The following is a 15,110-nucleotide window of genomic DNA, read 5'->3' as shown; positions in this document are numbered from 1 at the left end:
TAAGATCAATGGACTTGACGTGGATCGGGGTTTTGAAAGGCGACTAGATTATTAGACTCCAATCACGCCTTTTATAGGATTTTTAGACGTCCGGATGATCCGTCTCATTCCGATGTAATCGTATCATCCCTCTTCGATATCATCAATTCTTGTGTCCAAGTTACTTGAGGAGCATTCTTGTTGACCACTGACCAGGTGGACATGCATGCATAAGGTCATCATATGAAGTGTGTATGCATGTGAGCGGTTGAGCTCCTTTTTGTATGCATTTGAGTACAAAATTGAGCTCCTCCCACCACAACCGCATTTAGAGGGAGGGGATCCCCGCAATCGGACTTCGTGCAAACTCGGGGACTCTCGCGGGTGCAGTCCTGACTTTTAACAATTCTCGATCAATTCCCTAGTCTTATCACCTGATAAATACTTCTCGTATGAGGAGTGAAAGCTGTGAGTAAGGGGGGATCTCGACGTGTTGTTTTTGATCACTTGCCTGATTCGGGCCATACCGCGGAATATCCATGATGAGACGAGTGGGCCGGGATTTCGACCCCGAGAGAAACCGAGAATCCGGCTAAGATGTAGATTATGGTGTACACTATGATGATGCATTGCATTTCTGAGCACCTCATCTCGCATCAAAAGACCCCAAAGGTTCATGGGTCATATATAAAGGAAAATGAGGACAATAGAAGAACAATTTCTTGAAGTCCTCCCTCTTCTTGAATATTCCATTAACTCCAGTTTGAAACGAAATTAACATACATACATATTCATTTGTATAAGACGAAGATAATTACTCAATAACACTCGAACCAACCCCATAGCAGACATATTTCTTCATCGCAAACACCCCAATCTCAATCAATCAATCAATTACACACACTACCTTCGCTCTTGACGATTATATCTCATCACTCAAACAAACAACAGTACAACTATATCCATCAATATGACCTCTCTCGCCAGACCCATCAATTTCCCTTCTTCCCGCCCTTCCTTCCAGAGGGCCGGATCAACTGATATACCCTCACCAGCCTCATCACCCAAATCGTCTTCTCTCGAATTGGGTACTTCACCAAGTCAACAACACCCTTGTCCTCATTTGAACCAGTTCGTTCAGTCATTGGTGAAAGCTTATTGGGGTCCTAACACGAATTTGAGCACGAGCACGAACGGTCCCACCAGGCGTTAGACCCATTCATCCTTCCGTTCACTCGTCATCCCCCATCATGTAACATCATCTTCGTTGTATATATCCCTTTTCCTGGATACGGTCCCATACCGCACACTCGACAAATCATATAATCATCTCGCAAACCCATGAACCAGACAACTCCCTTTCTTTGCTTCTTCCCATTACGCTCGACCATCCTCACACCTGGTCCCCTATCGCATATGATAGATTGGCGTTCAAGTGGAGAACTTTGAAGAAGGTTGGAAGGGATGCAGAAAGATTGGAAGGCGGAAGGATATCGTACCTTCTGTCTACCTCAGATAACATGTTGATACTACATACTTCTCGTCTTTTTGTATAAAACCAATAAATATCGAATATCGAATGAATATGCATTTTAAACATGAAGATATCCTCATCGCTTCAGCACATGTCAATGGCTCATCACATCGATATCATTATCTGATACTGTGAGCCTGATAAGTACACACGCACACCTTTCTCTCACAAAACGGTCCAGACCGAGAAGTTGACGATTAAGGGTAACCCTAAAACTAGAAACTAGCTGATCGCCCTTCTTTCCGTTGTTTTGGTTCTTTTTCGTGTTGTCTTTGTTTTTCGTTGTTTTCCTCATTCACTGAACAAAACAAAACAAAGTATACACATTCAAGCTTACTGACCATTTGTGTGCATCGACATCGCCTGTGTATCTTACTGATGCATCTTACTTTTCGAAACAGAACATACAAGAAGGAGGTACCTTATCAAGCTGATTTGGTTACAAATATGACCCTTCGTGCATGAGGAGGACAAGAGAGGATCTGTGCTTTTAAGATTTACCATCACCATCATCGTATCCACTGATGTGACCGGTCAAAATCATTCAAGAAAAGAAGCTAATGCGCCTCGTGACCCCTTGACTGATCTCTCGTGCTTTCGTGCGTTGTCAAGGTGAGGTTTCCGTATCCTTCCTCGTTGACGGTTGATGGCCAGACCAAGTCACACCGGCGGTAAGGCAAATGTCGTCATGTGAGATCTTCCCTCTTCCTCTTGCTCTTGGATGATGGAAGAGATACCGCATTTGGGGCACCAGGAGATAAACATAGAATGCACTATGCGATGCACGTCCCTCGCACCCACAACAGATCATAAAATTTCACAAGGACAGAAACAGAAAATATCTCAATCTGGTGAAAAGATTGAATCTGGAAGACACGTCACTAGCTAATCCTTCCTCACCATCACAACGTTTTTTCATCTCACTAACACTTATATTGCTATCCTCGCCGCTGACATCGAAGTTATATCGTTTTCCATTTCAACTTCTGCATCTTCACTTTATCTTTCTTCTTCTTTTTAAATTGGTGACTCGTCTTCCTTTGAACATCTATCACCTTTCCATCAACCCTCTTCCTGATATCCTTTCAATCATTGATCATTGATCAGTCATATACCATCAAGGAGAAAGCCTTTAAAGGACCTTTTTAACCTATTGGAAAAGTGATAAAACTCTCCGTATCGGTTCACCGATCCCATCATCATCAAAGAGGTTATAACCCCATCCTTTGCTACCATCCAGGTAAGTCAGACCATCCTCATCTCATTACTCGATGCATCATCGTCAACGTTCTCACTGCAGGATGAATGGTTGTTGGTTAACTGATTTTTATTTTGTTTTCCATGTATGCCATTCCTGAACATGAAACGCATTGTTCTCACTCTCACTAAAAATCCCCCTTACTGTGTTGTCTTACCCACACAATAAAAACACTACCCACTATCCATCCACACATCACTTACAAAATGTCCGCGGCTGTGTCTTCTTCACCTCTCACCCTCATCTTTCAACAGAGTATACATACATATATCGGAATACACCATACACAACAGTACTTTCCTATATCGTTCAAAACAGTAACGATACATACAGATACTTCGTCAAGTTGGTTTATCTAGTTAGATTGAGTCCGACATTCGAGAAGTGAGTTGACGAATTGAGAAAAAGAAAAACACTAATATACTCTACCTTTCAAGGAATATCTCCTCTAATCGTGACTCTCTTCTTCAACTTCTCATCTCACTCATATCCCGTTCAAAACATTTCAAGTCACTTTGAACATCCTCTCCGTGAAATGTGTCTACGAATATAGAAATACCAATCTACCTACTTCTTGCTCTGCTCCAGCCTCTCGGCCGACATCTGAACAACGACACTCCCCAACCTCCTCCTACCCGCCGCGGTCACCAGAATTTCAATCAGGTCAAACGAGATCGCTCACGCTCTCGATCCCATTCACGCCTTGAGTCAGCGAATCATCCTTCTTAGCTGTACATTGGCGGAAGTGCGACTGCGCGGCTTTACGATTTCGTCCGTGACGACGACAGGTGAACCACACCTTATTCCTTTTCAAAGGTGAGCTGTGATTTCTTCCTACCACTCTTATGGTCAATGTTCGGATGCAATTCCTTCTATGACTCCCTCGTTATATTCCACCACTATCCAAGTGCATCTTCCGACCCCATATCCAAAGGTATCTGGGGCGTTTGAGATGTTTATCAGGGTCCTTTGCCTGATTGCCTTTGGGTAATCTCATCAACTCCTTTCTAATGTTTCTGATTTCGTTCCGAGACAATCTCATTACACTCTCACCGTCTCTTCTCATGTCATAATTATGATCACATGCTGACGCCACTATTCATGCTTGTGATCCTACGTACCCACTCATCCACTCCTCTGATAATCCAATCACCATATCCCTTGCCGCTTCCCCCTTGTAATGACATTATACTCGGCAAACCATCCTTGAAATATACATCCTTCAACGGACTTCTATCTTGCTCAATTTCTTGCTCTGCTCGGTCATGTCCTTTCTGGATGTAATGTTCGCACTCCCATCTCATCTCACTCACCCTTTGCGTCAATCATTGATCAATCCGCCACTCTCTTCCTTTGTTCTCTCACAGCCTTTTTTCTCGGCTTCAGTTCTCCCTCTAACACCGGCGCAAGACCTAAAAGTGACTTGAGTAAGTGAACGCAGTCCATCCTTCTGCCCCATCAGTGTTCGAAGGGGGTGGCTAAGCTATCAGAATGACCGGATTGAGTCGAGCTGACGTAGTTGGTTTTCGCTTCTCTCTCTGCATATCGACATCACGCCACTCAACGCCATTTATACTCTCTTGTCCTTTTAACGGACCACATTCATCCCCCTTCACTTTTCTTTCTCTCTACACCTTTCTTTCTTCATACTTGAGCTTTTATCCTTTCATCGACTGTCTACGGCACTCCTTGCAGCTCTTCTATCAAACTTTACTTTATCTCTTACCAACCTTTCTCACCTTTCTTGCTTCTGCCCTCCTCCAAGTGAGCCTCGCCTCAATTAACACATCTAGTCACGATGGCTTCGTCCTTGCTCGAGGTGTCTTTCGATGCGAATCGACCTCAAACTAACCAAGGGATCACCCCTTCTCCTGCTGGATCACCTCGAATACAAAGACCAGCCTCTCAAACTTCTCTACATATCGCTCCGAGCAGTAATTACTCTCCCAATCCTGGTCATGAACAATCCCCTCACCCCATGTCTGCCTACCCTAACCAGGCGTACAGACACTACCAACCTACTTCAATGTCTCTGCCTGCGCCAGGTAGCTTTCTCCAAGGTTCTTACCCCAGTACTGCTCCTCCTGTTCCGTTCTACCCAGGTGCTGCTCCGATCTACGATTCGAGGTCCTCCCAGCCGATGATCAGAACGGTCAGTCATGCCCACCCTATGAACTCAGCTACCGAAGCTACCGTATCGTCTCGATACTCTTCTTCACCCCATTCAGCTACTGGGCTCCCTCCTTTGGACGGTCCACCCACCGCTTCTGGACAACAAACGAATCCGTACCACAGCTTGGACATGCAAACTCCATCCTTTAACTTCCAAAGCAGTGATTCCGATTCTAGACATATCAATCCCTCGCTTTTTCAACCTAGTGGAAGTTACTCGATGTCAAGATCTACCTCCGGAGCGAGCGATTTTGGTCCTGAGACCACTCGACTTGTCACTCCTGGATTTGACTATAGGTCAGATCGATTATCACCCGCCGAACATGAGTTACGAAAAGTATCGGACTCGCTAGGTGACTATAACCCTTCTAACCCATTGGGAGGGAGGAGGTTATGGTCTTCATCAACCTCATCTACTTTCACTCCTTCTTTCGATCTGCAACCGCATTCGATCCATCTGGGACCTCACCCTCAACCGCCACCTGACAGTATCTTCTTTGGTGGATCGAGAGCCAATTACTCGAATGATCATTTCACCATGTCCGCTGAAAGGGGTGGAGAGTCAAAACCGGATCTCTTCTCTTTGGGCTTCGGTAATGGTAACTCCCACGATGCGGATACTGAATACGAAAGGGAAAGACAAAATCAGATCATGACTAATAAAAAGCTTTTGGAGGATGTTGGGCTCGGTAACCCTTCTTCGGTAAGTATATCTAGCCATCAGTCGGGCAATGAGCTTGTTAGCTGACTTGTCACCGCCACAGTACTCCTTCCGATCTTCGAGGAACAGCAGTAGTACTGGGGGAGGACGTCCTCGAAAAGGCTCTACTCCCATGAGGCAACGTCTCCGACTCGACGGACCTGGTGAGTATACTAGTGAGCATGGTCCATCTTCTCAGGATGATTACGGCTGACAGAGTGTTGACGTGTAACTAGTGCGAGCTTCACCCAGGATCAAGGAGATGGGACGAAATATCTCATATGCCAATCTCGATGACGATGATCGACATGCTGCTGGAAGTGAGGATGAGGATGAGTATGATTCTGATGCTGCTCGAGAGGAAGAGGATGATTTCAGACCTAGCAAGAGATCAAAGGGCAGTAAAGGTGGATACAGAACTAAATCGGCCGCGTATAGTGCACCCAAGGTGAGCTATAGCTCCTGCGATCTCGTGGAGAGAAGCTGACGACTAATCTCGTTGATCAGATGGTCGCTAAACCCCAACTTTCACTTTGGGGCTTACTTCAGGTCTACGGCGATATCCCCTTCCTCTTCCCCTTATTCTACTACACTCTCAACAATGATCTCACCATCAACTCCGACTCTGTACCATTGATCGGATCTATTCCTTCAACTTGCACTCCGCTCGAGAAGGCTGATACGCTCCGAGGGTTCTTTCATCGAGGACGAAGAGTGCTGGCTCAACTCGATGCTTTCACAGCTAGGTGTGATAGGAAGTACGAAGGACCCGACGAAAGATGGCCTGAGCTCGACTATCATACTCGGATCGCAATAAGAGACGTTAGAAGAAAAGTGGTTGAGAGATGTGAGAATTACAAGTACACGAGAAGAGATATTCTCGATAAGTGAGTGATAATATCGTAATCAGAGTTGTACGAACCAACTGCTAACCATTGATCTTCTCGTCAGGTGTCTTGGCAAAAACAAATGGCCACCTATCGATGAAGGATTACTGGAATGGCGAGTCGGCATGAGTACGAATGATCCTGCTGGTGATCTGGTCAATGTCACTTTGACATTACCTACTCCACCACCAGAAGTGTACAGCCAACAAATGCGATACGGCAATATCTATACGTCTTCGACCAGTAGCGGTAGATCGATCAAACCTTTCCCTCGATCCAGAGTCGGTTCTTCCGTACCTCGAACAATCAGCATCGACATGGGTGAACCTGAAGATTCTTATTCTTCCCATCCGCAAACTTCCACTGGATGCCCTACGGGACATAGTGGATTATCAATCTATCCTCCTCCCCTGACTTCCAATGGAGGTATGTATGCCTCCTCAGCTATCATACCTCCTCCACCAATGTATGGCGAAGACGAAGTTCCCATGTCGGTTCAAATGCCCTCTTCAGCTCCTGCACCTGCCCTTACCCCTGCTACTGGACCAGGCGGTATGAACATGGGAATCACTACTGCTCCTCCACCCCTCACTTCGAGCGTCCCCTCGTCTACTGCTGGATGGTCCGCGGGGAACAATCATACCCTGGGACAAAGAGGTGTCAAGAGATCGAGAAGTCATGAAGATCGACAAGCGGGTGTGGGGGATGATGATGCTCAATCGTTTGAGAGTGAAGAAGACGGTCATTGATTGAGTCAATACAAATTCAAATCGTGTAAAAGAAGGATTGTGGATTCAGGAATAAGCTCGTACTGAACGTTGTGATTTTCCTTCCGAACTTTGTGGTCATACTGTATACCCCTTTCTGTCAAGATACCACACCTCACACTCCAGAAACTTTGTCACATACAACTGGAGATTTCCTAACTCGCATCGCATCTTGTAATATAATCTTCATCTCATCTTTGTTTTTGATGGTTGAATCTCGTTTATATAGTACGAGGACTTAGGACTTTTAGCTTTGAATCAAATTCAACTTGATAGTACACTGTAGGATAATGTGATATAGTTTTGAAAGTTTCATTTGAGGATACGAGGTTTATACATTGTTAGTAGATAGGTCGAATAGATAAGATCCGGCGGTCGAACAGGAATGCCAATTTGTGTAGAAGATAAATGAATATCTATCATGCATATAGTATGTGATTAGTACTTTCTACGAATTCATTAACGAGCTACGAGCTTTGGGTGAGAGTGAACACTGAAAAGTACTACGAGTGAGCTACGGTACAACTGGACTTGTTCACTTGATGAAGGCGAATTGTGCCAAAGGACAGTGCAATGATGATCTTCTATTCTATTTCATACGTTGCACATATGCTCACATAATGGTATATCGATATCCCATCCCATCCTTGACTCATCTATTTTTAGCGCCAATAGACTCGCCATATGGAAATACCATCCCCCGACCGACTAAAGTCAGGTGGTCCGTATTCGCCTGGATAAAAAGGTCTTTATTATTGCCCCCCTTTCCCCGTCCGGACGTCAATGGTTGGACGTTGGGCGTGAATAAAGGGGCGTAGGTGTGAGGGAGGGAGGGGATGGAGGTCAGTATGTGGTAGAGAATAAAAGTAGCTTGTCTCACTCTGGCATAGGTAAGAGAGTTGGTTGAGAAATATCTCTTGAGTAATATCATTCGGAGTGGACGTGTGAGATAGGACAGACTAAACGGACTAAGAGTAGGTTCATGACGATGAACATGACAAGAAGAGGAGAGGGAGGTTATGTTAGATGAGAAGATGAGAAGCAAGAGGATAGAAGAGAACAGAAGGCGACGATAGTGCTCATACCACTTGCTGGTGTCTTGTCTTTCAAAATTTCGAGGGTGCTGCGACCCTGCCAGATAATCCCGCTTTTTACCTTTCTGGGCTAGCACGTGGCTTCGATTTCCCTTGCTTGGCTTGTCCAGGGTAAGAGGGTAACTTATAGATTATCGGCTATAGAATTCAGGTATGACGCCAGCATTCCAAGACAAGAGTCCATTCTAAAAGCATACATAACCATCCCACCTCATAACCACAACTACCTATCAACATTTTCTCACAAATTGCCATCGCCCCTTACTCCCTTCATCATCACCATCAAAAGGTACCAACACATCCACTGTCTAGTTGTCAAGGATTCCACGACAAAGTACCGACAATACCATCAATGTCCGATTGATGACGTCGTTATAGGAACAAGACGCTTTGATCCATTGCAACAACAACATCAACAACATCATTACAACGATAGATATACCTGGTTGACACGACCTCCATCTCACCTCCTAGAGTTCACATCAGCCTTTCCTGTTCATCCCCTCTCTCACCTCGAGTCTAATCATACATATCACCTCTAGGGGTCTACTCAACAATGGCAGACCCCGTAGCTATCGACCATGCTGCGCACGATGGGAATGGTCAAATGAATGATGCGAGTGCGGGGGGAATGACCAACGACGTCAAAGCTGCTGTAGGGCAGATGGCTGCTAAGGATCTAAGTCTGGGAGCTCAAGTGCATGTGAGCGAAAACTTACTATCTCTTACCAAAGCAATCACATCCCAATCTCTCGTCTGGAAGCTCTAAGATGTATATTCTTTCGCTGTTAACGACAGACTGATACAATGTTTGCATTTATGCAGATGTTCGACCCTGATGCCACTCCGGAGCAAAAAGCAGCATCAAAAGCTCAAGCCAAAGCTTCACTGGGATTACCCAGCTCTTCCACTATAAAAGCGACCTTGGGTCAAGTTGGGTCGTATGTTCCTGGGGTCACGAAGAAAGAAGATCTGGATTTGGGTGGAAGAGGTAAGAATACACAGAGCTCGTCATTGCCAGGAATGACCCAAAGACTGATTCGTGAACCGTGGTATAGCCGTTACTATCGACACTTCTACTAGCAAATCTGCTCCTACGCCCACGGTGACCTTGGCCGATGTGGATAAAGCTTCGAAAGCCGAGGGTGAAGGTGTAGGTGAGGTAGGTACCACATTCAATCATTGACTGGTAGATTGAACAAATCCGATAACCCGCTCTTCCTCTTGCAGCAAGATATACCCGGAGCTATACCCACAGGATCAGCACCTCCTATACCTACATGGGTAAGCTTTCTTTACTGCGTTGTTGTTTTCCAGCTTATTGATGTATACTCTGATGATATAGCTCAAGACGGGTTGGAGACAAGTGGCTGGATTAGGTAAAGATGACAAGACGGCTGAAGAGTCGAATATCCTTGCTGCGTACTTGTAAGTCCGCAATAATCTCCCCAAAAGAAAGCATCAAACATAGAGGAGGGCTAACGATCTCTCCAATGATTACAGGACAGAGAACATGTACGGAGCCTGGTTCCATAATGCTGGAATAGTGAGTTATCATATCCATCCGATTCTGATAGTTCCAAAAAACTTATATACCCATTGTGTAGATCCTCTTCTCAATCCTAATGACCCGATTCGTAACCGTCTTCCACCTCGGTTGGGGATGGGTAGTCATCATTCTAGCTTTCTGTTCATCATACTATTCTCTGTCCATCTCCAGGACCAGACAGAGAGCAAGGGATGACATTCAGCGAGAATTGGTGAAGACTAGATTGGTGACTGAGACGGAAAGTGCGGAATGGATGAATAGTTTCTTGGAGAGATTCTGGTTAATGTAAGTGTGGTACGATCATTCAAAGCCCTACAGCGAATGTCTGTTGACCCTGGCCTTATCGCAGCTATGAACCGGTTCTGAGTCAGACCATCATTGCTAGTACAGATTCTGCCTTGGCTGGTGTTGCGCCAGCTGGAGTCGAAAGTATCAGATTGACTACATTCACTCGTACGTTTGCGTTATTCACATCCTGAAGACGTATTGCTGATGATGTTCCCTTCCAGTCGGTACCAAAGGTTAGTGTCACTTCAGGGACACTCTGTGAAGGATTACTGACAATTCTACAGCTCCCAGGATCGACTATGTGCGAACATTCCCCAAAACGTGAGTTATGTGCTATCACCGATATTCAAACCGCTGACATTTGACAGCCCCGAGGACATCGTTATCATGGATTGGGCACTCTCCTTCACTCCCAATGACCTGCAGGATATTACTCCTCGACAAGCGGCCAAACGAGTCAACCCTAAGATTGTCCTCACTATCCGAGTCGGTAAAGGTGCTGTCTCCAAAGGTATTCCTATCTTACTCGAGGACATGAGCTTTACTGGTAAAATGAGGTGAGCTAGGACACCCACGTATGGATAAGGAGCTGACCAATTCGCAGAGTCAAACTCAAGCTCATGACAAACTTCCCTCACGTCCAAACTGTGGACATGTCATTCATTGAGAAGCCCACCTTCGACTATGTTCTAAAGCCTCTCGGAGGGGAAACATTCGGTTTCGATATCAACAATATCCCAGGTCTTGCTCCCTTTATCAGAGATCAAGTGCACGCCAATCTTGGCCCAATGATGTACGACCCCAATGTCTTCACAATTGACTTGCAGCAACTTTTATCTGGTACTCCTCTCGACGCCGCTATAGGTGTACTGAGAATCACCGTGCTCGACGCTAGAGGTCTCAAAGCGACCAAATTCGGAGGTGGTGAACCGGATCCTTACGTTGCTATCGCTCTCGGTGCTAAACCAGCTGTCACTCACACAAAGACCGTCCCTTCGACATCGAACCCTTCGTGGCACGAGACCCATTTCATTCTTCTCAATTCGATCGCAGACGTCCTCAACTTCAACATATTCGACTACAACGATCATCGTCCAGACAGTCTTCTTGGTACTGTATCTCATGAATTGGGCACTCTGGCCGATGATGCCGAGCAAGAAGGTGTGGTTGGCAAGATTCTTGGGGGAGGTAAAGACAGAGGAGAGTTCAGATACGACTTGTCTTATTTCCCTGTTCTCAAGCCTGAGAAGAATCCCGATGGTACTGTCCAGCCAGTCCCCGATACTCAGACAGGTATCGTTCGATTAACTTTACATCAAGCTAAGGATCTCGATATTTCGAAATTATACGGTAATCTCAGTCCATTCGCCAAGGTCTTCTTAGGCAACAGCCGAAGGGAAGTGCACAAAACGCAAATCCTGAAGAATGCCAATCAACCAATTTGGGAGTCATCTTGCGAATTCTTGGTACCGGAGAAGCACAATAGTGTGATCACTGTCAGCGTGGTCGACTCGAGGGATCTTGCTATCGATGGAGATCTCGGTAAGATGACTGTCAAACTGACCGATTTGCTGGAAGCTCGAGCCCGACAACAAGATTGGTTCCCGCTTCGTGGCAGTCGAGCAGGCAAAATCCGATTAACCGCTGAATGGAAACCTGTCGCTATGACCGGGTCGATCGGTGGTGCGGCAGGTTACGTACCTCCCATAGGTATCTTGCGAATCTGGCTCAAGAGAGCTATCGACGTGAAGAACGTGGAAGCTGCCTTGGGAGGTAAATCCGATCCGTACGTCAGAATCATGGGTAATAACAGGATTCTAGCGAGAACAGAAGTACAGAACAACAATCTGAATCCGGAATGGGATCAAATCGTTTATGTACCCGTACACAGCTTGAGAGAAAATCTGATACTTGAAGTCATGGATTATCAGAATATTGGAAAGGATCGATCGTTAGGTCATGTGGAAATCAGGGCATCTGAATTCATCGAGTCGAACGATGGAGAAAAACAGAATGAATACCCTTATAAATCCAAGGGCTCTCAGGAGAGAAGGGATAAGATCAAATTGGAAAAAGCCAATCAATACAAAGGAGAACTATTGTATGAAGTCGATTTCAAACCTGCTCTATCATTGAAAGGAGGAGTGTCGTTCGAAGCTCAAAAGAACGAATTGGAATTGGCTGCTGAAGAAGCTGTTTCGCAAGATGGAGGTGCTCAAGAAGCTTTGGTGGATACAGATACACCTTCAAGTGCACTACCACCTAATGGTGATGGTACACCTGGACATCGACCTTCTGGATCATTAGGAGGTGGAAGTACGGGACGACCGTCAGGTGTAGGACACCGACCTTCACAAAGCACTGGTAACGCCTCGATGGTATCGGCTGTTACCGCTCAGACTACAGTTTCTAAAGCTGATGGACCTCTGACTCCCGTTGAGGATGTTGAGAAAGGGGTGGATATGTCTGTGGAAGAGATATTGGCTTCTAGTGAGTGACTGCTTGATCAGACCAACCTTTGAATCGACGATAGTTGATCGCTGATCCCTTCTCACTGCTCCTCCGCAGCTTCCGGTGTCCTCGTTTTCCAAGTTATCTCGGGTCAACTGGCCAAGAAGGGTTCCCTGGAGGTCATGTTCGATGATGGGTATTGGCCAAGTTTCACTTCTGGAAAAGCGAGAAGTAATCATCCTACCTGGGATCAGGTGAGTGATAAATTCGCTTGTCCTGCGTTGATATTGCGAGCGTGAATGCCAACCATCCATATTTTTGGTTCCATCACTAGGTCGGAGAGGGATTTATCCGAGAGCTCGATTTCAGTAGAACCTGGTTACGAATCAACGCTGCGGATGAGAATGATGATGAAGATATCGTGGCCGAATATAAGTGTGATACACATGAATTCTTGGAACAATGTATTGTAAGTGCAATTCTTCCCTTTCCAATTATTCCCAACAGACAGGATTGCTAAATGTTGGTATTATCTCATTACACAGCGAGGCCCAGCGGACTTCTTACTCTCGCAACCTGATGGATCCAACCGATCGATCGTCCGACTTGCCGCTCGATTCGTTCCTGTCGATATCGAACTCGAACCCCGAGAGAGCATCAATAGTGAGTTCAATTGTATCGTTAAAGCTCGGAATATACCTGTGCTCATACTGCTTCGAAGACATGGGTGTCCTTCGAGTCGATGTCCTCAGTGCAAAAGGTCTTCATGGCGCTGACAGGAGTGGGAAGAGTGATGTAAGTCATCTCACACGCATACTTCGCTTCGAAGAGAAGAAGGATGACACAGCTTATATCTGTTCGGTATAGCCTTACATTGTATTCACCCTGAACGGTATGAAGGTCTTCAAGTCCGAGACTAAAAAGAAGTGAGTTATTATCGACATCGATCCCTCAGGAGACGCGTGTCAGGCTTACTAAGCCGATGCCCCGGTAGGACCTTATCTCCCACCTGGAACGAGAGTTTCGAAGTTATGATACCTTCTAGGGTAGCCGCGAAGTTCAAGTTCGAGATCAATGACTGGGATAGGGTGAGTATTTTTGTACTGATTTGAGATTTTATGCTAACAATGCGATACAGGTCGGAAGTGCCACACCGATAGGTAATGGATTCGTCGATCTGGCTGAATTGGAACCTTTCCAATCTACCGAATTAACTTTACCTGTAATCTCCGAGAAACACGGCGAGAAGGGTAGTCTAAGTATTAGGGTTATGTTCCAGCCTGAGAGTGAGTATATCGATTCCTCAGATATCCCTTTCCACATGCTCATTTACGTGTTGTGATAGTCATCGCTCGAACTCGACAAAAGACATCTACCTTCTCTCAAGCTGGACGAGTGGTGACTACCATCGGCGGTGTACCTTTGGGAGTAGGTAAAGGTGTAGTACACGGAGGTGGTGCGGTGATTGGCGGTGTAGGACATGGAATTGGATCTGTAGGAGGATTTGCAGGAAGGAGAATTGGTCTGATCAAAAAGAAAGATAAGAATGGAAAAGAAGTCCTGGTGGAACAGCCTGAGCCTGGACTTGATGGTTTCGAGATACCTGCGGGGCAAGTTTCTGAACCTTCTGGTACAGGATTAGACGGTGCCATACCTGGAGGAGGTGTTCCTGGACCCAAAGCCACTACTTTACCCCTCGGTGAGGGTACCGGACCAAGCGAACCTGGAACACTAGGTGTAACGGTCATTGGTGCGAAGGATTTGAAGGCTGGTACGAAACCTTATGTCCAGCTTAGATTGGGTGGGAAAACGTACAAGACTGATCATGTAAAGAGCTCAACTCCGGATTGGTGAGTGTTTTGCCTTTTGGAGCTTGAACAAGCCAGAACAAGCAAGTCAATGATGGGTAAGATTGACTAATTGGCTTGTGGTGGTGTCAGGGACGAGACTTTCAACTTCAACGTCGCACCTGGAACTACTTCATTCAACGTCACAGTGTACGGTGAGTTTCAAGTCACTTTCTTGGGGTGATCGTGCGATAGTATCGGGAAGAACGACTTTACTGATTGTCGATTGTCCCTTCTAAAGACCACCACACCTTAGGCAAAGATCCAGAGATCGGCACGGCTGAAGTCGACATATTCAGACATATTCAACCTGCCATACCCAACGCGGACGTTTGGGTTGAGTTGGGTTCAGGTAATGGTTTATTGAGATTGCGTCTCGATTGGAATACCGGTATCTCTGGGCCAGGAAGAGTTAGGAACAGAACACCCAGTATCTCAAGTTCCAAAGCGGCTGCCGAAACCAATGGGAACAGTCCGAGTAAATTCAGTATGAAAAGTATCAGGAAAGCTAGTGTAGATAAGACTAATGAGGGTTTATAAGTTTGAATTGATCGATATATATCATTTATAATGGTTCGTAGTTG

The 15,110-nt window shown here is 45.7% G+C and overlaps 3 protein-coding genes across 3 annotated transcripts; all 3 read left to right on the top strand.

Annotated features, from left to right (window-relative positions):
* Nucleotides 1–949: 949 nt before the first annotated feature.
* L199_001542 (uncharacterized protein) lies at nucleotides 950–1,192 on the top strand (the record flags this gene model as incomplete). The annotated part of the gene is made up of 1 exon (XM_064887295.1): nucleotides 950–1,192. One exon carries the CDS (start codon nucleotides 950–952, stop codon nucleotides 1,190–1,192), a length of 243 nt encoding a protein of 80 aa, XP_064743367.1.
* A 3,377-nt stretch (nucleotides 1,193–4,569) lies between these two features.
* On the top strand, nucleotides 4,570–7,279 carry L199_001541 (uncharacterized protein; the record flags this gene model as incomplete). Its single annotated transcript, XM_064887294.1, has 5 exons — nucleotides 4,570–5,646; nucleotides 5,708–5,807; nucleotides 5,880–6,091; nucleotides 6,151–6,530; nucleotides 6,595–7,279. The coding sequence occupies 5 exons, from the start codon at nucleotides 4,570–4,572 to the stop codon at nucleotides 7,277–7,279; spliced, it is 2,454 nt and encodes an 817-aa protein (XP_064743366.1).
* Nucleotides 7,280–8,947: 1,668 nt separating this feature from the next.
* On the top strand, nucleotides 8,948–15,066 carry L199_001540 (uncharacterized protein; the record flags this gene model as incomplete). Its single annotated transcript, XM_064887293.1, has 22 exons — nucleotides 8,948–9,094; nucleotides 9,217–9,382; nucleotides 9,450–9,553; nucleotides 9,622–9,675; nucleotides 9,737–9,819; nucleotides 9,895–9,937; nucleotides 9,999–10,225; nucleotides 10,290–10,397; nucleotides 10,493–10,549; nucleotides 10,597–10,785; nucleotides 10,833–12,718; nucleotides 12,797–12,933; nucleotides 13,014–13,148; nucleotides 13,225–13,342; nucleotides 13,401–13,474; nucleotides 13,547–13,605; nucleotides 13,674–13,767; nucleotides 13,818–13,965; nucleotides 14,025–14,152; nucleotides 14,216–14,529; nucleotides 14,620–14,681; nucleotides 14,768–15,066. The coding sequence occupies 22 exons, from the start codon at nucleotides 8,948–8,950 to the stop codon at nucleotides 15,064–15,066; spliced, it is 4,632 nt and encodes a 1,543-aa protein (XP_064743365.1).
* Between the last annotated feature and the right edge of the window lie 44 nt (nucleotides 15,067–15,110).

This window comes from Kwoniella botswanensis, chromosome 1 (genome assembly GCF_036426115.1).
Source record: "Kwoniella botswanensis chromosome 1, complete sequence".
In the NCBI taxonomy this organism is placed as follows: domain Eukaryota; kingdom Fungi; phylum Basidiomycota; class Tremellomycetes; order Tremellales; family Cryptococcaceae; genus Kwoniella; species Kwoniella botswanensis.
This window is presented reverse-complemented; position numbering and strand designations above follow the sequence as displayed.